Source organism: Tenrec ecaudatus, chromosome 4 (assembly GCF_050624435.1).
Source record: "Tenrec ecaudatus isolate mTenEca1 chromosome 4, mTenEca1.hap1, whole genome shotgun sequence".
Classification (NCBI taxonomy): Eukaryota; Metazoa; Chordata; class Mammalia; order Afrosoricida; family Tenrecidae; genus Tenrec; species Tenrec ecaudatus.
This window is the reverse complement of record NC_134533.1, coordinates 73696931-73719959: the sequence shown is the minus strand read 5'-3', so window position 1 is coordinate 73719959 and position 23029 is coordinate 73696931. Positions and strand designations below refer to the sequence as shown.

Sequence of the window (23029 nt, the reverse complement as noted above, 5' to 3'; positions counted from 1 at the left end):
AACCTGAGAGGGATAATCTGGTGGGAGTGGTGGTCGGAGGTGTGTCCTGCACGGCGCCTGGCACAGAGTGGACGCTCCGCAAAGCTGCTGTCCCTGTTTTCCCACCTCCCCTCCCTCCTGGGAGCTCCTGCCGAGCCTGGAGCTGTCCCAAGTGCTGAAGACACTGCCACGGCCACACCCAACCCCGACCTCCCTCGCACAGCCCCCCCCCCCTTTCCTTCCCCCCAGTTCTCCTTCCTTTCCTTTCCTCGTGGTTCCCCGGAGCCCTGGGGTCTGAGCAAATCTAATTTTCCAAGTGACTTCTCCAGGCCCCTGAAGGGGACCGGCAGGGAATGAGCCAGCCGTACGGGAGGCCTCCAGACAGGCATCTCAGAAGCTGACCGGCAGTGGGAGTGGTGACCTCGCAGGCTGCGGTGGGAATGCGAGCGTCCGGCCAGAGCCTGTCTGGAGAGCTTAATACCTGAGACCCTGATTCAGGAGCCTTCGATTCGCAAAGGGGACAAGAGTGAGGCGGCACGCAGCATGACAGGTGGGTCTGTCTGCAGAGACTGCCCTGACGGAGGTGAAGGGCCCCTTGTGACTCTGGGCTGCAGGAGCCCAAGGACCCTGGCTCTGACAAGCACCCCCGACCCCTTTCCTGGGTTCCCACCGTCTTCTTTGGTCACTCACACGGTGAAGGCCGTTGAAGGCATCTTCATCTGTTGGGTGATGCTGTTACGCAGTGCGCCGATGTTGTGCCGGGCAATCTGTGGCTAACCCATGGGTCCATCTCCCTCGGTCTTAAAAATACAAATGGTGCCCTCCAGGGGGGAGGCAAGATAGCCTAGGTGGCTGGGGTGGTGGGCACTGGCAGCTCACGCACTCACAGTTAAGGGTCAGGAGAGGGGATGGGGTGGGGTTTCAGTTTTAGGGACAACCCCCCTCTCTGGTCGCTTGCCTGATTTCTGTTGGCACCTAGCCCTCCGGGATCCTTGGAGGTCAGCCGAGGGTTCCTGTGGAGAGGGGCGTACCGAAAGAGGTGTGGACTTCACACAGTAGCCCAAGAGCTGAAGCTAAAGGCCGGGGCTGTATCTGCTCAAAGCTGCGCCCCTGGGGGCCCTGCAGGCCGTCAGCTACAGAGCTCCTAGGCTCTGAGGGGGGTGGTAGGACTGTCAGGCCTCCTCTGGTGCCTCAGTTTCTCTCCTGTACAAGGAGGTGATGGTTGTCTTTGACTGGAAAACAAGCTGGTTCCAGTTACAACTTGGCTGTGACTTTTGACCCTGAGGGAGTCACTGCTGTGCCCAGATTCAGTGTCCTTCTCTGAAAAGGGGGCAAAAGGTCTCTTCTGGGAGGACTAGGCAAAGCAGCAGCTCACAGGGGACTGGGGAGCAGAAATTGAGGGCAGCGGTGGCTGCCGTCATGGTGATAAGCAACAGGTAGCTATGTTCCCACCTGGGACAGGTTTCACTCTCTGTGAGCCCTGAACTCGCTCCCCTGCACTTGGGAATCATCTCAAGGATCAGGGCTCTGCCTCATCCTGGCTGCTAGGAGACCACCCAGAGCTCCACAGCAGAAGACAGGAAGGTGCAGAGGGTCCCAGAGGAGCACTTTCCCCCCGCCCCCACATTCGTCGGGATGTTGGGAGCCCTGAGCTTCTGGAACTGGGGCAGCCTAGGCCAGCAGGGGTCCAGAGTCGGCCAGCAAACTGTCTTCTTTACAGATGGGGAAGCTGGGGCCTGGGGCGGGATAGGGGCAGGACGGGGGACTGAAACGCGGGGCTCCCACCCACTCTTTCTCCTGCAGTGCGTCCCCTTCCCCAAAGACCCAAAGATGATGATGATGGTAAGGGCGATCACTGGTCGTTGAATAAGTACCTACCACGTTCTCTGCCCCACGGCAGACATTCAGCACGTTTCAGTCTTCACCCTTATTCTGAGACTAAACAGCCGTTGCCCATGAGTCCTTTCCAGCTCAGGGCCACCCACGGGTGCCACGGGAAGCTCTGGGCCCCGTAGGCTTTCAGCAGCTGAGCTTTCAGACTCTGTGGTCTTTCTTCCAAGGGCCCTATCTGAACTCGACCTTCCAGTCTTGGGGTGACAGCTGACTGTGTTAACGGTTTACACTGCCTAGGGCCTGGACCAGGTAGCGCTTTCCATCCCCATCTTGCTGACAGGAAACGGAAGCTCAGTGAAGTGAAATGGCTCAATGTTGGTGGCTTTGTTGGGTGACGTTGAGTCCATGTGGCCCCTAGCAGCCCCGTGTGGTAGATTAGAAGTTCTCTGCCTGGTTTCTTGGTCGTTCGCTTAGAGAGCCCCTGGGCGGGTTTGAATTGCCAACCTTTGGGTTAGTGGTTAGAGCAGGACTGCCCCCCTACGCTGGGGGTTTTCACATGAATTTTTTCAGGAGTAGAAAATCTCATCTTTCACCCAAGGAGTGACTGGTGGGCTTGAACTGCTGACCTTGTGGCTAGCAGTTCCACTCATAGCCAACCCACAATGCCACCAGGGCTCAGCATGATTCCAAATCCCCTCCTATCTCTCTGCACTAAATTATTTTTTCTTTTAATAAATCACTTTATGGGGAGCTCTTACAGCTCCATATATCAGTTGTATCAAGCACATTTGTACATATGTTGCTGTCATCATTTTCAAAACATTTTCTTTCTGCTTGAGCCCTTGGTATCAGCTCCTCTTTTCTCCCTCCCTCTCCCACCCCCACCCTCGTGAGCCCCTGATAAATTATAAATTATTATTATTTTCATACCCTACACTGCCCACTGTCTCCCTTCACCCATGTTTCTGTTGTTCGCCCCCATCGAGGTGGGGCCTGGTCTATGCTGATCATTGTGATCGGAGTCCCTAATCTTCCCCCTCTTCCTCCATCTTCCCCCCGCCCTCATGGTATTATTGCTTCTCCTGTTCCGGTTCCTGAGGGGTTGGTTTGTCCTGGATTCTGTATGTCCAGAGCTCTTATATGTACCAGTGTTCATGTTCCCGTCTAGCCGGATTTGTAAGATAGAACTGGGGTCATGATAGTGGGGGGGGGGGGGCGAGGAAGCATTAAAAACTAGAGGAAATGCTGCATTTTGGGGTGGTGCTATACTGCACCCTGGCTGGCTTGTCCCTTCCTTGTGACCCTTCTATGAAGGAGAGTATGTCCAATTGTCTACAGATGGGCTTTGGGTCTCCACCCAACCCCCCTTGTTTAGCATTGATATATTTGTTTGTTTCGGATCTTCTAATTCCTGATAACTCATCCCTTTGACCCCTCGTGATCACACAGGCTGCTGTGCTTCTTCCTTGTTGGCTTTGTTACTTCCCTGCTAGATGGCCACTTGTTTATCTTCAAGCCTTTAAGACCCAGACGTCTTGATGGCGTAACATTAATATTCTTTGGTACTATGGTAACACTGATTTTGCTTTCTACTCCGTCCACGCTTGCTTAAGTCGTAGACAAAGAATAAATGAGTTTTTGCCTTTAATAGCACCATCAGTTTTCTTCGCCACCTTTGCGTATGCACCCATTTTGACTTCAGCGATCCTGTCGGGAAGGTAAGCATCACAAAATGCCAGGTTATTACAATAAAGTGCTCTTGCCTCGAGGAGGGACTTGAGTCAGGAGTGACTACCCAGACAGACACTGCTGACATTCCAGAGGCACCTCCTATGCTCAACCTTCACCTCCGCCAAGGGCTAGTGCTTGTTTTGCTACTCAGGAGTTCTCCTCAGCCTACTCAGCAGGTCTTCCAGCCCACTGGCCACCTGGTGGCCAGCTCCACTCTTGTCTGGGACCTGCCTAGCTTGGACATGGCCTCAGAGCTGACACTGGACCATATGTGTTCTGGGCACTCACACTGGGAGCCTGTTGGCTGTGGGGATGGTGATGACTGAGCTCTGTGGGTGGGTGGGGGGAAGTGGCAGGTGACAAGGATATGGGCAGAAGCCAAGCAAGAGCTCCAGGATGGGTATCAAGGTCCTGGGATAGGAGGGTGAAGTGGGAGTACTGTTGTCCAAATGCACTCTCTGGTCAGTGACATGCGCAGGGGGTGAGGGGTGAGGGAACACCCTAGGGTGAAATCCATCTGCCAGCTTCCTGCTCCTTTGCCGTCTTCACCATGTGGAGAGAAAGCTGTTTATCTGGGCAGGACGGAGGGAGGGTCAGAGACGGGGAAGTCCATGTGAACTGTCAACCCTCTGACCCCAGTCCTCCTGGAGCACATACCGCAGTGAGCTCCCTGTACCCAGGGGTCTCCAATGACTAGGGCCCCTAAGCCGGCAGAGCCAAGTGCTGTGGGTTAGATGATGCCGGGGAGGGTAGGAGGCAGGAGACAGCCTGTGGTTGGGGGCTGTCTGGACTCAGAGGGTCCCACACTGAACCTGGCCCACCTGGGAGAATGAGTGAAGGGCAAAGTACAGGCAATAGGTTGGCACAGAATCACCCAGCTCGGTGATTAAGGATTGTGCCTGCCAGAGAGTTATCTACAAGAGGCCAAGTTGAAAACAGCAGTTCAGAAGATTAGACGGGAAGATATGGAGGCAGTGAACTGGTGCGATCGGTGGAAAAGTAATGCAGAAAAACCAAGAAAACTCCCTGCTGACTCGTTGCAACCCTGTTGGACAGGGCGGAGCAGTCCCTGTGAATGTCCCAGGATGCAGTGGGAGGGGTTCAAATAAATGACAGTCATTGTAAGGACTTGATAACTCAGAAGAGTCTTTATTCAGTTAAAACCAGACTGCTAGAATCTAAAAGTGATTCTTTGATTGCAGTCCTGAGTACACATTTCAGTTCATCTTTAAAAGCAAAAACTCATTTATCCTTTGTCTAAGACTTAAAAAAGCGTGGAAAGCAAAATTAATGTTACTATTCTTTAGGGTTAGGGAGCCTTACAGGGTACAGCATTGATGATAACATTCTGGTAACTTCAAGAAGAGCAAGAATGCATTACAAGGTACATTCTTTATCATAAAAGAAACAATACCAAAATTCACTATAATATCAGGGTTACCATGGCAAGATTAACTACACTATGCAGACCACAACATCAAAAGGAGCAGTGTTAAAACAAATGACATATTGAAGAATAGTCTAAACTAATTGTAGTGTCCTGAACCTGGGAGCCTGGAAGTACATTATAAAATCAATCACTAGTGAGACTTTCTGAGATGGTGAGTGGGGGAAGGAGGCAGGTCATTCAGCAACTAACAAAAATGGAGCTTCTCTTGCTGATCTGCCTCAGTCACACTCTACGGGAGTAGAAAGTCCCGTCAGAAAAGGAGGTGACACAAGCAGCCATCTAGCTCAGAAGCAACAAAGCCCGCATGGAAGAAACACACCAGCCTGTGTGATCACGAGGTGTCAAAGGGATCAGTTATCAGGCAACAAAGAACAAAAAAAATCATATCATTGGGTGCATACCTCCATGATACGATTGCTGAAGACAAATGGGTGCATAAGCAAATGTGGCGAAGAAAGCTGATGGTGCCCAGCTATCAAAAGGTATAGCGTCTGGGGTCTTAAAGGCTTGAAGGTAAACAAGTGACCATCTAGCTCAGAAGCAACAAAGCCCACATGGAAGAAGCACACCAGCCTGTGTGATCACGAGGTGTCAAAGGGATCATTAGAACAAAAAAATCTTACCATGATGAATGAAGAGGGGAGTGCGGAGTGGAGACTCAAAGCCCATTTGTTGGCCACTGGAGATCCCCTTGCAGAAGGGTCTAGGGGAGTAGACGAGCCAGTCAAGGTGTGATGTAGCACCGATGAAAAAATACAACTTTCCTCCCCCCCACCCCCCACTATCATGATCCGAATTCTACCTTGCAAGTCTGGCTAGACTAGAGGATGTACACTGGTACAGATAGGAACTGGAAACAGGGAATCCAGGGTAGATGATCCCTTCAGGACCTGTGGTGTGAGTGGTGATATTGGGAACATAGAGGGAGGGTGAGTTGGAAAGGGGGAACCAATTACAAGGATCTACATGTGACCTTCTCCCTGGGGTACAGACAGCAAAAAAGTGGGTGAAGAGAGACGCCGGGCAGTGTAAGATATGACAAAATAATAATTTATAAATTATCAAGGGTTCCTGAGGGAGGGGAAGCAGGGAGGGAGGGGAAAAATGAGCTGATGCCAGGGGCTTAAGTGGAGAGCAAATTCTTTGAGAAAGATGAGGGCAATGAATGTACAGATGTACTTTACACAATTGATGGATGTATGGATTGTGCTGAGAGTTGTGTGAGCCCCTAATAAAACAATAATAAAAAAAGAGAAAAGGAGGTGACAATGGTGATATAAGGTGTGGAATGGCCCCAATGGCATGGGATTGCACGTGAGAAACCATTGAATCGGTGTGTGTTTTGCTGGGCCGGGTTTTAGCAACAGCCAGAAGAAATAGGACACACTGCACCGAAAGTAACTCTCGGGGGGTTTATTGAACACCCGAGCGTGAGAAGCTGTGCTGGAGGCTACCCATTTGCTGGATGCCACGTGATCCACCCCATCATGCCATAAAACAGGCCGTACTCAGTCTGCTGAGTGGAAAGTGAGACTTGGAGAGCTGCCCAGATGGTCCCCGGGCCACAGCGGCAGGAGGTGGCCCCCAGCAGGGTCTGGCTGGTTCTGACGCCATCACCTGTGTAGCAAGGCAGCTCCGGCCCTGGTCTTGGCTTGAGCATCATGAGGCTGTGGGCCAGTTCTGGGGAAGAGGCCGTGTTCACAAAGCTGGGAGTCCGTGGAGACTCTGGGTCCCAATTCCCTGCTTACCAATGAGGAGATGGGAGCTCTGGGAGGAGCCTTAAAATCACAAAGGAAGTGTTGGGTGCTGGCAGGAAATGCCCGGAAGCAGACCTTGTCTTCTTTTTCCCCCTTCCAGGACTGCGGAGGGGCTTGTCCCCTGAAGGTTGGTGCTGGACACAGCCACACAGGGAGACCTTCCCAAGGTTCCGGAGTCAATGGGGGGCCACCCTCAGTCTACCAAGCAGAGCCCCTTTTCTGCCACTTCTCTCTGTAGTGCTTTGGGGTACCCTCCTGGGGGTTGGCTTCCTCCCCCCTCTGGCCTTGGCAACAGGAACCTTCACCCTGGGGGTCCTGGGTCCCTGGGATTGTGACCCCATCTTTGCCCAGGCGTTGCCCAGTGTAGCTGCCCAGCTGGCTGTCGACCGAGCTAACCAAGACCCCGCCCTGTTGCCGAACTCACGTCTGGATTCGGTGCTCCTTCCCACCGGCTGTGATGCACCTCGGGCCCTGGCCACGCTGCTGGCCCACAAAGACCACATAGCTGCGTTTGTGGGTCCTGTCAACCCTGCTTACTGCTCAGCTGTGACCCTCCTAGCCCAAGGCTGGGGGAAGACCCTCTTCTCCTGGGTGTGTGGGGCCCCAGAGGGAGGAGGGGAGCTGGTGCCCACCTTGCCTTCAGCTGCCCACGTGCTGCTGTCCATCTTGAGACACTTTGGCTGGGCCCACGTGGCCATCGTGTCTGCCCACCAGGACATCTGGGTGGCCACGGCCCAGCAGGTGGCCACGACTTTCAGGATGCACGGGCTTCCCGTAGGGCTGGTGACTTCTCTGGGACCCGGGGAACAGGGGGCCACCGAGGTCCTGAAGCAGCTGGGCCGCGTGGATGGCCTGAAAGGTAGGGGTCCAGTGTCTTTCTCCTGCAGGCAGTATGGCCCTCACCCTTGACCATGACATTGCATGGGACCTCATGCCAGCCTTGTGAGCAGTCGTGCCGAGGTCCCCTCTCCACAGCACTGCTCAGAGGAGAGTCACTTGCCCAGGTCACACAGCCTCCCAGTGGTGCCTCCAGATTCTGAACGCCGACCCAAGTATCGGCGGAGGAGTGGGAACTTAGGGCCTTTGTTCTTGGTTCCCACCTGGGAAAATAAAGGACCTCAGAGTCGGGCAGACCTGACCCCAGGAAGGGAGTTCCAGCCACCTGCATGGCCGATGCTACGTGTCATCCAGTGGGCCCCTCCCACGGACTCGGACACCACAGAAGGGAGGCGCCTGGCCTGACAGTGGCCTGAGGTGGCTCTGTTGGAGCCCTTCATCACAGCCACTCCTCCAGGGGCGTCCTCACATCACTCACGACTGTCCCAGGCATGGCGTCCTTTCCCAGGGACCCGTCTCACCAGATCTCGCGACCAAAGTGAGGAAGCCCCAGTCTCGCCCTCCTCGCTCCCCAGGAGCGATCTGGCTGTACATCCTCCTGGACGGATCTGTTTGTTCTTCTGGCCGCCACCTGTAGCTTCTTGCCTCGGGAGGCAGGGACTCCCGGATTCATCCAGATCTGTTGGGCTGGGTCACCGTGGTGGACAGGCAGAGGAGGTGATGGTGTGAGGACAGGAGACCGGCAGATCAGTGGGTGGTCTTGACAGACAGGTTAGAGCCAGCCCCTGGAGCAGAGGCCCGAGGTCAGAGCAGACCTGTGTTTGGGGGACCTGCGGGGCTAGTGACTTCTGAGGCCTGGGAGTCTGAGAAGGCTTCTTAGAGGCACTGGTGGTCCCCCTGCCTGTCTGTCGGGAAACAGCCACGGAAGGTGTGGTGGAGTGGCACAAGGGGAGCGACACACCTGGAAGAGAGAGGGCCCTTAGAGTTCATTTAGACTCAGGCCTTCACGCTACACCTTGTGGTCCACTGGGGTCAAGACATCCACTTGGTAAATCATGTCTAGGCATGTGAAAGAAAGCAAGAGAGAGGGTGGAATGTCATTGAGAGAGAAGGATAAAATGGCACGGTACAGCACACAAGGGAGCCGAGTAAGAAGAGTAAGTATGACGTGTCTGCAGGGAGGAAGAGCCTGCTAACTAAACGGCTGGTGGTTCGAACCCACCAGCTGCCCTGAGGGAGACGAATGAGGCTGTCTGTGTCTGTAAGGCTGTAAATCTTGGAAACCCCATGGGGCAGTTAGACTGTCTGTAAGAGCCACTGTGAATGGGATCACGTGCACAGCATCGAGTAAGGTGAGGAGAAGGGTCCTTGCAGTACCACAGCTACAGGCTCAGCTTCCACCCAAAGGGTGGGCAGTTCAAACCCATCCAGGGCTCTGAGGAAGCAAGACCCGGTAATCTATGCCCATAATGACGAACACCCCCAAACCCACTGGCACCGAGTCAATCCTGATTCACAGTGACAGAGCAGAGCTGCCCTGCAGGGCTTCCAAGACAAAATCTTCATGGGCGCAGACAGCTGCACCTGTCTCCCACGAAGTGGCTAGTAGGTCTAAACCACCAGCCTTGAGGCTAGCATTCAAAGAAATTAATCGAGAAACGCTTTGGGGCAGCCCTACCCTGTCCTAGGGTGCCACTAGGAGTTCACATTCACTGGATGGCACCCACCGATGACAGAAGTCCTGCCTGGTGAAACCTGCAGGTCTGCGGGTGTGCTCAGGATTAACAGACTCAGGTTTGTGAGGATCAGAAATCAAACCAAACTCACTGCCACTGAGTCGATGCCAATTCATAGTGACCTCTAGGACAAGCTAGAATTGTCCCTGTGAGTGTCCTTTATTCTCCTGGGGAAGAGCTGGTGGTTTCGACCTGCAGTTAGCAGTCCTATATGTAAGCAGGATGCCTTACCAAGGCTCAATGCAGTCCTACTGGGGCCCCTGTTTAAAAGCCACCGAGCCAAACCCCGGGGTTCATACTGGAGGGAGTTGAGGCCAGGGCCTGTGAGGAAGGGTCCTGTGGCCGATTCGTGAGGGAGAGCTCAGTGGAGAGTGAACCTGGCCTGCCGCCGCCTTGGGGAGCTGCTGCGGTGCGTGGAGCCCAGGTGTCCAGTCGGTGAGAGGAGGAGGCATCACAGCTACAGTGTGGCTGAGTGCTTTGGAGACGTGTCAGCGAGCCACGAGTCCCTAAGCTCCGCTCTGGCTGGGCTCCAAGCACACAGGGGAGACCAGCCAGGCCCCAGTGGGGCAGGAGGCCCTGGATCTGGCAGAGGAGACAGCTCTGTAAACCTTCACAAAAGCCAGAGTGGGCCGAGCCCCAGGGAGCTAATCCATCTGGGCTTGAAAATGAAAGGTGATTCCAGACAGAGATGGCTGGAAGGAGCTCCAGCCTGAGGGACCGGCCTGGGCAGAGGGACGGAGGAAGGCTGCTGGTGGTGAGCAGTTCAGTTCTGCCCAGCGGCAGCAGACGGGAATGGCCTTCTCCCACCTGCTGCAGGGACGAGCCCCAGCCACGGTTCAGGCGCTCGGGAGGGCAGACTAGATCGGGCGCCTGCCTGAGTCAGATTCCCATGGTCCCTCTTCTGGCCCCACCTCGGACTAGTTGTGTGACCTCAGACAAGTCACTACAGCTCTCTGTGCTAGAGTTCCCTCTTCCCTCAGGAGACAAGTCCAAGCCCCCCGTGTGGTGGGTGCACACAGTCCATGCGCTCAGCTGCTCATGGAAAGGGTGGGGGCTGGAGCCAGCCAAAGGCACATTGGCTGCAAGGCCTGTCGACTTCCCCAAACCCAGCCACTGAGAATCGCAGTGCCTCGGTGGGAGTCGGCATTGACCCGAGGGCATCTGATACTGCCAGTCGGTTTCTTAGGCCAGGGCAGAGGGGAACACTCGGGCTCCTGGCTGTTAGGCCTGGAGGGAGGCAGCTGGTGTCACCCTGGCCCACAGTTAGGTTGTGAGTCAGGCACCAGCCTGAGTGGGTTTGAATCCTGGCTCCACACACACAGTGGAGTGAACAACTTAACTTCTTTGTGCCTCCACTTCCTCCTTTGAAGCCTTAGACACGGCAGCATACCCACCTCTTTGCCAAGCAAGCCCACTGCCGTCCGGTCCACTCTGCCTCATGGCGATCCTGTAGGACAGGGTGGGATGGCTCCCTCATGTTTCCGAGGCTGAGGATCTGCACGGCCGGAAGCCAACCGCCTCATCTTTCCCTCAGGGAGCAGCTGATGGGGTCAAACCACCAGCCTCTTGTTTAGCAGCCTGGCCTTTACCCTCCGCACCATTAGGGCCCTGTGCAAGCCTCTCAGGGCTGTGGTGGTCCTGAACGAACGACTGACTACGTGTGGTCGCCCTTTGGGACAGAAGATGTTAGCCCTGGCCAGAGTCGCATGGATGGAGGGAGGGTGGGAAGTTGGTCAAAATGGTGGGTGGGCCAGCCGGCAGGGACGTGTTGATCCAAACGTCTTCTCAGGCAGGGGATTTTTTTCATAAGGACGAGTTGTGGTTTGGTGGCCTTGGGGACTGGTGACTGCTGCAGAGAGGGCGGTTGGGGGGTAGGCCGGGAGGGACAGCAGAGAGAAGCCCTGACTGGCACAGAGCTCCGGGCTCCAGGGAGGCCCTGTGGGAGCAGGGCCTGCAGAGTGACCAGCCCGCTGTCTCTGTCCCCAGCCGTGGTGCTGTGCATGCACTCAGCACTGCTGGGCGGCCCAGAGCAGACGGCCCTGCTGAGCCTTGCGGTGGCCGAGGGCCTGGCCGACGGACGGCTTGTCTTCCTGCCCTACGACACGCTGCTGTTCTCCCTGCCCTATCACAACCGCTCCTACGCAGCCCTGGGGGACAGGGGACCCCTGCAGCAGGTCTATGACACCGTGCTCACTGTCAGCCTGGAGTCCAGCCCCACCCACACCGTCTTTGCGGCTGCCCGGGCCGGGGAAGAGGAGGCTGCCCTGCTGGAGCCGGAGCAGGTCAGTGCTGACCCTCACATACCTCCCTGAGACCCGGGGGGCATGGGCTCCCCATCCACTGTCACCCACCCAGGCAGTCCCACCCTCCACTGTGGGCACATGACCTGTCCCTCCCTTGGTATGGTGCCTGCCTCTCTTCTGTTCTGCCTCTGTCTCTCGAGTGTCTGTCTGTCTGTCACTCTTTGCCTTCTTTGTTAATTCCCATTTCTCTCTTGCTTCTGTTTTCTTCTGGGACTTTCTCAGTTTCTCCTCTTCTTCCTCCCGGTCCAGCTGCTCTTCCCCTTAAACTTGGACTCCATCTCCTTTCCGTGCATCTGTCTGGCCAGAAGTGTGGGAGAGTGGGGGCGAGGGGAAGCTTTCTAAAGTCACTGCGATGGACATGAGCGTGCCAGGGGGCAGCGGGGAATTGAGCAGAACCCGAGTCTCCTTGGCATAGCTGCTTCTCAGTACTCAGAGCACAACCGTGTCTGAAGATAGTGACAGGCGCGTGGATGCCGATGGAAGGCCATCCATCGCGTCTGACAAATGTGGCTGGAGTTCCTGTCCGGTGATAGGAGTCAGAGACCAGTGATAGATGAGGCAGGTCAGTTCACCTTCAAAGTGCTTCAGTTCGGTTAGAGGGAGGCAGGGTGCAATGCGAGCTAGTGGCCAGGATGGAGTCGAGGTGAGACAGGCAGGCAGCCCTCCCCGAGGATGAGGATCCTCTTGAGCTGACATCCGAGTGAGTGCTAAGGTGGCAGCCAGGTGAAGCCCTGGATACAGATTGAGCAGGAGAAGGAAACAGCAGGTGCAAAGGCCCCGGGGCAGAGTGCGTGCACCTCCTTGGCTGGAGAAGCAGGCACAGGCATCAGAAGTGATGCAGGAATAGACTCAAGAGGGAGGGGACCTGGCCATGTGAGGCAGGTCATCGAGGGCAAGGTGTCTGAACTTAAGTAAAATGAGAGATAATTAGCGGGTTTTAAGTGGGACATCATTTGGTTTTCTGAAGCCCCCTCAACTGTCCTATGGGGATAACCTGACAAGGGCCAGGCGAGGCCAGCAGGCTCTTAGAAGGCCCCTGTGGTCCAGGTCATCAGGGAGGTGTCAGGTCTTGGGGGGGAAAGTGGAGATGGTGAGAAGCATGTAACCCTGAGATGGAAGAGAGCAAAGGTCATTAGAGTTCATACCTGGGCTTTGGGCTGGGGGAGGCGGGGACCAGGGGGCTGGTGGTTTCATCTCCTAACATGGGCGAAATGGAGGAACACTCGTTTTGCGGGGTGGGACCAGGATCTCTGGTGGGGGGGATGTTTGTAGTTAAGTTTGAGATCCCTAGGAGACATCAGACACTGCCCTGGGGTGGCGGTGGTTGTCAACACCATGCTGGTGGCTATGAAGACTGATGGGGACTGGGGTGATGGTGGCTCTGAAGAAAAGTGTGTGTGTGTGTCACAGCAATCCCAGCCTGTACCATGGTGCTGGGGGCCTTCTCCTTTGCAGGTGTCCCCACTCTTCGGAACCATCTATGATGCTGTCATCTTGCTGGCCCATGCCCTGAACCGTTCTGAGAGCCAGGTGGCAGGACCATCAGGGGCCCACCTGGGGAGCTACACAGGGGGTCTGGACGTGGACGGCTTTAGCCAGAGGATCCGGACAGACGAGCAGGGCCGGAGACTGGCCCAGTATGTCATCCTGGACACAGATGGTTGGGGAAGCCAGCTGGTCCCCACTCACATCCTGGATGTGGGCACATGGCAAGTGCAGCCCTTGGGCAGAGCCATACACTTCCCAGGAGGGGCCCCGCCAGCTCGTGACTCTGGCTGCTGGTTTGACCCCAATAGGCTCTGCATGCAAGGTAATTCTCCATCTGTCCACCCATCCATCCATACACCTATCCCTCCCTCCCTTCATCCATCCATCCATCCATCTATCCATCCATCCATCCATCCATCCATACATACATACATACATACACCTATCCCTCCATCCATCCATCTGTCTATCCATCCATCCATCCACCCATTCATCCATCTGTCCATCCATTCCTCTGTCCAATATTCAAGACCGTCTCAGTCAGGAGCTGGGGTCCATGCAGCAAAGACTTTAACACTTGATTGCCTAAGGCCCCTCTTCCATTGAAGTAAACACCACGTGCTTTAACCAGGACTCTCCTCCACAGTTACAGAGCACATCCCACCTCCCAGCATTCCTGACTCACACCCAGCCAGTGAGCAGCCCATTAACCTCATGGGCACTAGAGAACTCAGGCTCAGCTAGGTCTGGAGACAGGCCTGAGGTCACACAGGTAGGTGGCTACCAAGCTCACACTGAGTCCACTTCTGGGTATCTTACCTCTTAGCCACAGAGATGAGGAAGCCCACCCATTCTGACGCCTGACCGTCATCGGTGGCAGGGCTTCGTTATGAATGAAATCATACGACACACGTGTGTGTACAGGGACACAGAGGCAAGCACATGTCGTACAAATACCAAGTGTGCCCACATGCCCTTCTGCACGCCTACTTGGGGTCCTGCCAGTGGGGGGAGAGGGGGGTCATCCCAGGCTTGCCCAGACTTGCTTATGCCCCTGCCCTGAACTAACTCAGCAATGCCCGTTCCTCCCACCACTCTCCCCAGGGACCCACTGCAGGGTGGGTGTGCAAGAAGAAACAGCTTCAACAAGGGACACAGGTGCTCATCTGATACATTCACACCCAGCCCCTGGCCTGCCCAGGCCCTGCACCAGGTGCCAGGGACACAGATCAATAAGGCACAAGCCTGTCAGCTGCTGCTGGGAGACTAAGGGGAGGGCTGAGGTGTCACCCCAGATAAAAAGCCCCACGTGGTCAGCGCTGTCACAGGGATGGTCAGGGGCCCAAGTGCGGGGAACTCACGCCTATGCTTTGGTGACAACAGGTTTCCCACTGGCACATCCTGGGACTCCACGCTGGGGAGCAGATTGGGCAGGGGCTTCACCTCCGCTTTCCAGGAGCTCTGGGGTGCTATGGCAGGGTGCTGGGCAGCCACCAGCCAGGCCAGCCAATCCTCAGGAGAAAGGCTGACTGTAAAGAGCGGAGTCACAGTCTGGGAAACCCACAGGGGCAGTTGGACTCTGTCGGAACGGACTGGATGGCAGCGAGTTCTGCATTCCCAGGGTAGGAGTTGTCCTCCCTCATGGGTGGTCTTTCCTGCTCTGACTCCACCTGCCCGGCTTCCCCCACAGGTGTACAGTCCCTGGGCAGCCTCCTGGCTCTGGTCCTGGCCTGTGTTCTGGTGCTGGCTGGCGGGGCCCTCACCTGCCTCATCAGGTGAGACAGCGGTGCTGAACCTACCTCTGCTCTTAGTGTACCGCCCTCAGGACCACCTTCTCCGTGCCCGGCCCTCGAAGACCAAAGGGGTCTTCCCACTCGCCTCCCAGAGCCTCAGAACCACCCAGCACTCTTATCCATCCTAAACTCAGGCCAGGGTTCTGCCGGAGCCCCAGGCTGCCTCCGGAGCAGGTCCACCTGGACCCTGAGGAAGAGCCTGTGGCTTGGCCGCACGGCCTCCCCAGCACCATCTGCACAATGAGAGGGGTGGTCACAAGTCTCCCTAGATCCCTCCGTGGTCCTGGATCCAGACCCTCCCTGAATTTGGGCCATGCCTTTCCCCGAGCCTCCATTGGACCCCTTCTCCAACTCTTCCCCTGCCCCACAAGCCCCATGCACCTTGGAAGCAGCTTGGACTCCGAGCCAGGCATTAGGCTCAGAGGTGCCCCTCAGCCCACCTGGGACTGGTGCTAGACAGAATGGGAAGAGGGCTCTGAGTTAGGCCTAATCGTGACAGGGCAACTCAGACGCCTGTCCCCACCCCTGCACCCACCGTCTTGCCTCCAGGTTTGGCGTCCAGCAGCTGCGGCTGGTGCGGGGACCCCATCGGGTTCTGCTGACCACCCAGGAGCTCACCTTCATCCATCGGCCCCCGAGCAGCCGGGTGGGTTGGGCACGGGTGGGCGGGAGGTGGAAGGGAGGGGAGGAAGACTAGGCTGGGTGCGCAGGCGGCACACTGAGCCCAGCCTAGACTTTTGACCTTGACTGCCCTGTTTCAGAGGCTGCATGTGGACAGCATGAGTGAGTCTCGAAGTGTGGCAGATGGCGGGAGCCTGAGGTCAGTGGCCCAGGGGTCAATGAGGAGCCTGCTGGCCTCTCAGGAGCCCACCAACGTGGCCCTGTACCAGGTAAGGGCCTCTCTACCCTTGTGGCTGAGCCAGGGGAATGGTGGTCAGTCTTGGGGGGAACTGAGGGGCCTCTGTTTGCTCTACTCTGGGTACAGGCTGGGAGACTAAGGCATGGGGAGAGGCAGCGTGCCCTTCCTGGGTCACACAGCAAGCCCCTAACAGGGCTCCAGTGCCAACCTGGCATGGCTTGAGCTCTGGTCTTGGGAAACAGGTCCAGCCACTTGGTCCTGGGCCTGGCCAGTCCATGGCCACCTCAGCCTGTCCTGTCCATGGCCACCTCAGCCTGGCCTAGACCCACCCCTGCCTGGTTTCTGAGATCCTGACATGTGGGAGCAGCACCCAGCCTGGGGCAGAGGCTGGGCCACCATCTCCCAAGGACCAGAGGTCAGGGGTCAGGTGAACCAGAAGCTAAGGTTGTCAAGGGAAGGTGATGGTAGGCCTGCTCAGACCCTGCTCCTCAAGGACCATCAGTTCTCCGGATGGTGAGCCTCACATCCCAAGAACTTCACAGTGGCCAGGTGGCCATGGCTTGGACCAGAACCAGCGTCCTACTCTTGTTCCTCCTTTCCCACCTGGGCCTCTGGGAGTTCCACCTCTTCCTTTTCTGTTGGAGCGAGGGGCCTGGCAGCATGTGCCCCAGGCTGCAGGTCGGGTGGAAGAGGGAAAATCCTTCAAGAAGTTGGGAAGGGGCACTCAGACCCAGGGGAGCTGAGGAAAGGCCAGAGCTAAGTTCCCTGCCCCCACTCTGTGATCCTCCGGGAAGGGCGCTGGCATGATTCCTCAGTCCTTCCCACGCCCTTACTGCACCCGGGCCAGGTGGGTAGGGGTCTTATGCTCGCTTTACAGAATTAGAAACCGAGACTCAGTAAGCTGGACCCACCTGCCCAGGTGCACAGAGCTGGAAACAGCCGGGCCGCTGTCAGAGTCTGACTGCCAATTCTGTTGACGGGCCTTACTCTGGACAGGCAGAGTGGGGTGCAGAGACGGGACATTCTCACTATTTCCCTTTGTGGGAAGAGGAGGCCCTGGGGTGGGGTGGGGTAGTGAATGTGTTTGGCTCAAGTCTCCCCGGAAGCACCTCGGAAGAAAGGCCTGGCGACCTGCTTCTGAAAATCCAGCCCTTGGAAACCTGACGAGCACAGTTCCACTCTGACGCCCACATGGAGGTGGCCGGGAGTCACAGTCATTTCCATTGAGGCTGAGGGATTTTCCTAAGGTCACCAGCTGGGAAATGGCAGCAGACACGCACTTGCTGTTCTTTCTGGAACAGGGTGACTGGGTGCGGCTGAAGAAGCTTGCTGTTGGCACAGCCCCGGAGCTGCGGCCCAGTTCCCTCAGCCTACTGAGAAAGGTAGAGCCGCCAAGGGTGTGGGGTGGGAGAGGGTGCTGGCCAGGATCCCTTCCCAGCCTGGCTCTGTTCCTGCCCAGTGAGACTGCTGCAGGCTTCACAAGGGAAGTCATTCCCGACTGTGGCTGCAACCCCACTCCCAGTATGTCCGTCACAGTCATACACAGAACTGTCCCCAGATGCTTGTCCCCATGGTCAGCAGGGCCATGGTCACCTCCCCCAGTATCCTCCACTCACCTCCCACCCATCCCTAAGGATTTGTCGAGCCCTACCGCGTGAAGAGTTCTAGACTTTGGGATGCCACAGTGGAGAAGGGAGACAGGTCCCTGCCCTCGGGGAGCTTGCAGCCACTTGTCATTACTAGTCTCTAAGCATCTTCACCCCCGAGATTGTCCCATCTGGAAAGGCGCAGTGGGATGAAGCAGAGGGTCCAGGATTTAGAGTCAGGAAGACACCAGGTGGGAGCCTGCCCCTGCCCCCCAACACTTAGCTTTTCTGTAAAACGGAGCTATGATGTTCACCCCAGGGGGATTATGAGGATTAGAGAGACCACATGGAATGACCTACGATTGTCCCTAGCAAGTGGTGTGACTTCAATGCGTGGTGGCTTTGATGAGTATTTCCAACATCACCACCTTCGGAAACAGAGTTTTAAGTGATTAAGTTAAGTTACCCACTTGCAATGGGAGTAGACGTTTCTCAAATGATTTTGGAAATTGTTGGATTAACCAAAAGGACTTCTTGGGACCCTGAAGACACGATTCTGGTTGTCTACTTTGCAACAACTGACAACAAAAGGCAGTGTTGAAAACAGCACCCCCTGTAACCCTATCTTACCATTTGAGGGCCAGACCTTTGGGCAGGGCTCTGATGGGCAGTTCTTTGGTTCCAGGCGTGTTAGTTAGGTGGGGAGAACTCGGTGGCATTCAGCAGGGATTGGTAAACGATGGCCCACGGGCCAAATCCAGTCCACTGCCTGCTTTGTAAATAGCATTTCCCCAGAGTAGAGCTCCACTCCTTCATCCACGTGCTGTCTGTGGCTGCTTACGCGCTGCAACAGTCGACGCGGGTACTGGTGACAGAGAATGGATGGCCCACAAAACCTAAAGAGCTTTACAGCAGAGAAGTCGGCCGCCCCGGTTCAGAAGCTCTAAGATGACCTCATCCCCATCTTGAGCCTGGGCAGGGAGGCTGGGCGGTTTGACTCCATTGGACTTAGTTTCTCTTTCTGCGTTGTCTCAGGGCCTGTCCCTACCTATGTCTCCGGCCTGGTGGTGTCAGGGTAGGAGGGCTTCCTACCGCCGTGGTGGCTCAGGACCCATCAGAGAGAGCGCTGAGAGGCAAGACTGGACGCTGCCAGTTGCTAAGACGTAGACACAGAACACGTGGGGCCGTTCCCACTATGTTCCCACTCTCAGGCAAGGGGAGGGGCAGGAGCCAGAGTGTCAAGGCCACTGAGACCATCCTCAACCACCACATCCGCTGATGTGCCTGCGGTGACAATGTCCCCGTCAATGACACATGAATGGCTTGGGGGTTTTTTGGAGAAGGAAGGGGTCAGGTTAGGGCCCCATCATTCCTGCTCGGGCAGATGTGAGTCTGATTGGATTCAAGCTTTCTAACTGTCTGGACAGAAGTCCCGACAGGGGAAAGGAAAGCAAATGGCTAAGCACTCGGCGAACAGAAAGGGGGATTCAAACCCACTTATTGGAGCTTTAGGATGCAGGCTGAACCATCTGCCTCCGTGCCTGTCTGTAGAAGAGTTCTATTCTCCACACACGGGGGTCCCCACAAACCAGATTCTATGCAAATGGCAACTAACAATGAAGACTTGTACCACCATGGGCTGGGGGGCTGTTCTTCATTCTCTCTGACCCTCCGGACTCTTAGGGTAGAGATCTGGTATGACCATGGCATTACTTAGGTTGGGTAAGAGGGTTAGACCCCATTCTATAGTTGGGCACAGCTTGCTCCCGCATCCCTGATGTTTCATTTCACCCACCCACCCACCCATCCATCGTCTGTCCGTCCGTCCATCCATCCATCCATCCATCCATCCATCCATCCATCCATCCATCCATCCATCCAATGTGTCCTGTAGCCTCTCTGGGCTCAGCCCTGTGCTGGTGTATGGGCTGGGGCTCAGACATGGCTCACACCTGTCTGGCCTCTGGACCCTCTTGTCTCAACAGATGCGGGAGCTGCGGCATGAGAATGTCGCTGCCTGCCTGGGCTTCTTTGTGGCCCGTGGGGTCAGTGCCCTGGTGCTGGAGCACTGCTCCCGGGGCAGCCTGGAGGACCTGCTTCAGAACGAGGCCCTGAGACTGGACTGGACCTTCAAGTCCTCCTTGCTGCTGGATTTGATCCGAGTGAGGTCCCTCCTGGGCCGTGGGAGGTCAGCGGAGGGGGCTGGGAGGTGATAGCCGTTCAGGTTTCCCACGCCTGGGCCCTGTCCATGTCATTGAGAACATTGTGAACACAGTGTTGACAAAGGGTGGGGTGGGCTGGGAGTGGGCACCCTGGAGTCCGGGGCCCCTCTCACCCATCACAGCCCTGCCCACCCCAGGGTGTACGGTACCTGCACCATCGGCATCTCCCCCACGGCCGCCTCAAGTCCCGTAACTGTGTGGTGGATGGGCGCTTTGTGCTGAAGGTTACGGACCACGGCTACGCGGAGCTCCTGGAAGCACAGCGGGTCCCCTGCCCCCAGCCAGCCCCCAAAGGTCAGCTTAGGGAGGGCAGGGGGCTGCTTGGGGGTTCTGCGGCCTCTGTTGACCTCAACTGCACAGGGTGGTCTGAAGAGGCAGGGTTGGAGTGGGGACCTCGTGCACCTCCCTAAGCCCCAGAGGTTCTTACCAGGGAGACCACAGGCTCTGAAACCCTCCCAGGGCAGCAGGAGGGTGGTGAGGGCACCGGGGCACCGCCTCTAACCTGCGGTGTGGCCCTGCCCTGTGACTGCAGAGCTGCTGTGGACAGCGCCTGAGCTGCTGCGGGCACCGGAGGGGCCCAGGCGAGGCACTCTCAAAGGGGACATCTTCAGCCTTGCCATCATCCTGCAAGAGGTGCTGACCCGAGGCCCACCCTATGGCTCCTCAGGTTTCTCTGCTGAAGGTATGTCTCCTGCTCCCCATTCTCCGGTTGGCTCCTGCCTGGAGCCCTGGTTTCTCTGAGCTGACCCTCCCACCCCACCCGGGCAAGCGCCGGCCTGGGGACAACCCAACCTCAGCGTGGACTTGATGTCCATGCAGACCAAAGTCATACCCTAGCTCCTCCCTCATTTGCTGAGTAACCTAGCACAAGTCTCTTATCCTCTCTGAACCTCAGTTTTCTCATCTCTGAATTGGGGCACCAATGAAACCTTAGCAGGTCCTGAAGCGGCTGGCTGCTGGGTATTTGGGGGCCGGGTTCCCAGCTCAGGGTGGGTGGGGGTAGGAGGTCACCAATACATCATTCACACCTTCCCCGTGGCCACCTGCTTTACAGACACAGTCTCTCTTCTGGCCTCAGCGACAGGGCCCACCAGTTTCCTCACAGTGTTCCCGGTCAGGGGTCCCTGGTCAGGGAGAGCCCTGTCCACGCACCCAGAAGTTTCCATCTCTGCCCAGGTCCAGCCACCTCCCCCACAGCCACCCCAAGCTCCTCATGCCCAGGGTGGGGCAAGGGCAGAGCCAGCCTGCCAGCCCTTCTCCATAGCCCCCCACCCCCACCCCACACACACACCTTCCCGGTTATCATCAACTCCAGAAGACACCCAGCCCTACTTCCTGTCACCCGGGGACACTGCTTAGTGACTTAGGGGCATTTGGGTCCCAGGTTTCTGGGGTGAAGGAGTAGGAAGGCAGCAGGGGTGGGGTGGGGGTGGGGCTGCCCAGACCAGGCGCTTCACACACCTCCAGGCCCTGCTTCTGAGAGATAGGTGGGGTTTGAAAGCTGAGTGGCCTGTGCAGGGGTCTCCCCAGCCCCTCCAGCCCTGGACTCCACAGGGCTGTGGGTGCAGGCAGGGCTGAGGGTGCAGGCAGGGGTGCCAGTGCAGGGCTCTCTCCATCCCCTCCAGCCCGGGGCTCCACGGGGCTTTGGGGGCAGGCAGGGATGCGGAAAGGCAATCATGAAGTTGTGTCCTCTCCCCCAGTTCAAGATGAAGAAACCCGCAGGCACGGAGCTGACTCTGACTCAGAGTGGTCTTACAGGACCAAGGGGAACTCACTGCTCCTCAGGGATTCCGAAACTATTCATGCCTTCTGAGCACAGACAGCTTCATCTCTCTTACGTGGAGTGGCTAGTGGGTTAGAAGTGCCGACCCCAAGGTTGGCAGGCTGTTGCCTCACCCACTGTGTCACCAGGGCCCTTGTCAAGACAGAGAGACACGGACCCCACTGGCTGGCTGCCAGGGTCAGGCCCCTTCTTCATGGGTAGCCCCTTAGAACAGCACTGGGTGCCTGTCTGCTGCTCCTGGACCCCTGCCTCCCAGGGTTGGTGTCAGGATCGAGGGACCCCTCCGGCCTCCTCCCCACCCTCTGGAGGTCTAGTGGTCATCCAGGAAGGAGGCAGGAAGGAGGCTGGACCATCCCAGGTGAAGGGGAACTGCTCAGCGGCGCCCCCTTGAGGTGCCCTGGGACACTGGACGTGTGTGGACTCATTCAGACATAGGCTTTGAACCAGTGCTGGTGTGGGGGACTGAGTGGACTAGAGAAACAAATTCATGGATATTCATGTGTGTAAGAAAGAGCTTTATATACAAGAGCATTTGAATATTGAGAAAATACCCCAGCCCAGTCCAGATCAAGTCCATAAGTCCGATATTAGCCCATCTGTCTGATACCAAAAGTATAAATTCCTCTTCAGACTCACACACACACAGCACATGCAATGATGCGGAATGCAGGAAGATCACAGGCCTGCGGGTGGGAAGTCTTGTGGATCCAGTGGCAGTAGAGGTATCTCAGCATTGGCAGGGTTCTCCACATGGCTCCTCCAGCTCCAGGGCTGTAGTGCCCTTCCACAGGAAGACCAAGCAGTTTCTGTGTGTCCTTACCTCCAGCGAGCTATTTATCTCCTTAGGCCTCCAGATGAAGTCATCAAGCAGCCACCTGATTGACAGGCTAGACACCACCCCTTCACTCTTGTCTCAAATTGGCAACAGATTATGTAACCACCACAGGTGTTGAGGCCCCAGTGTCATTCTTCACCTAAAAGACGGCACAGAAGGGGTTCCTTTGACTATTCCCAGGTGACTCAGTGAAACGCGTTCATGCCTGCAGCAGCGGAGCCCCAGGCTCCCCTGGCCCCTTGCTTGGGGCAGGCCCTGCTTGCTCTTAGAAATAACCATGGTGGAAGAGCCTGTATGTGGGTGTCAGCAAGCTGCCCTGGAGCACAGCAGTCAAGCCCTGGGCCGCTCACGGGAAGGCAGTTCTGGGGGAGAAAGGTGGCAGTCTGCTCCCAGGAAGATTGCAGCCTGTGGAACGAAACAGTTCTACTTGGGGTGGGCAGGGGCTGGCGGTGGTGAGTTTGTCTATTGTTGTTGGCGTTTTGTTTTGTGGAAGACACTTTGCCATTTCCAAAGCGCTTTCAATCCGCATTATCCCACTCAGTGCTCGTGAGAGCCCTTGGAGAAGCTCCTTCTAGAGAGGAGTTGGGTGAGGCTTTTGGCAAGGAACCAGCCGGAGCTGGGATTTGAGCCGACACCCCCTGATCCTGGCTCAGTGCTCCCGCCCCCTCTCCCGCCCCCTTGCAGTCATTCTCGGAAAAGCCTGGGTCCGCAGAGGGTGTGGAAGGCATGCGGAAACACAGGGAATGCAGGGAGCCTCGGCAGAGGGCTTCATGAAGACGTGACAGGAGACTAAATCTTGGTCAAACGGTTCAAACCCCAAGCCAAGCCAGTTCCACT

The 23029-nt window shown here is 56.6% G+C and overlaps 1 protein-coding gene across 1 annotated transcript in view; it reads left to right on the top strand.

The window, feature by feature from the left end:
• Positions 1-23029, top strand: part of LOC142445924 (guanylate cyclase D-like) — a 76591-nt gene that overhangs the window by 35594 nt on the left and 17968 nt on the right. The window contains exons 2-11 of the mRNA XM_075547785.1: positions 6807-7609; positions 11310-11605; positions 13082-13436; positions 14805-14889; positions 15457-15553; positions 15669-15797; positions 17068-17148; positions 19338-19514; positions 19712-19868; positions 20107-20256. Coding sequence (XP_075403900.1) covers positions 6807-7609; positions 11310-11605; positions 13082-13436; positions 14805-14889; positions 15457-15553; positions 15669-15797; positions 17068-17148; positions 19338-19514; positions 19712-19868; positions 20107-20256 — 2330 coding nt within the window. The remainder of the gene's footprint in view (positions 1-6806; positions 7610-11309; positions 11606-13081; positions 13437-14804; positions 14890-15456; positions 15554-15668; positions 15798-17067; positions 17149-19337; positions 19515-19711; positions 19869-20106; positions 20257-23029) is intronic.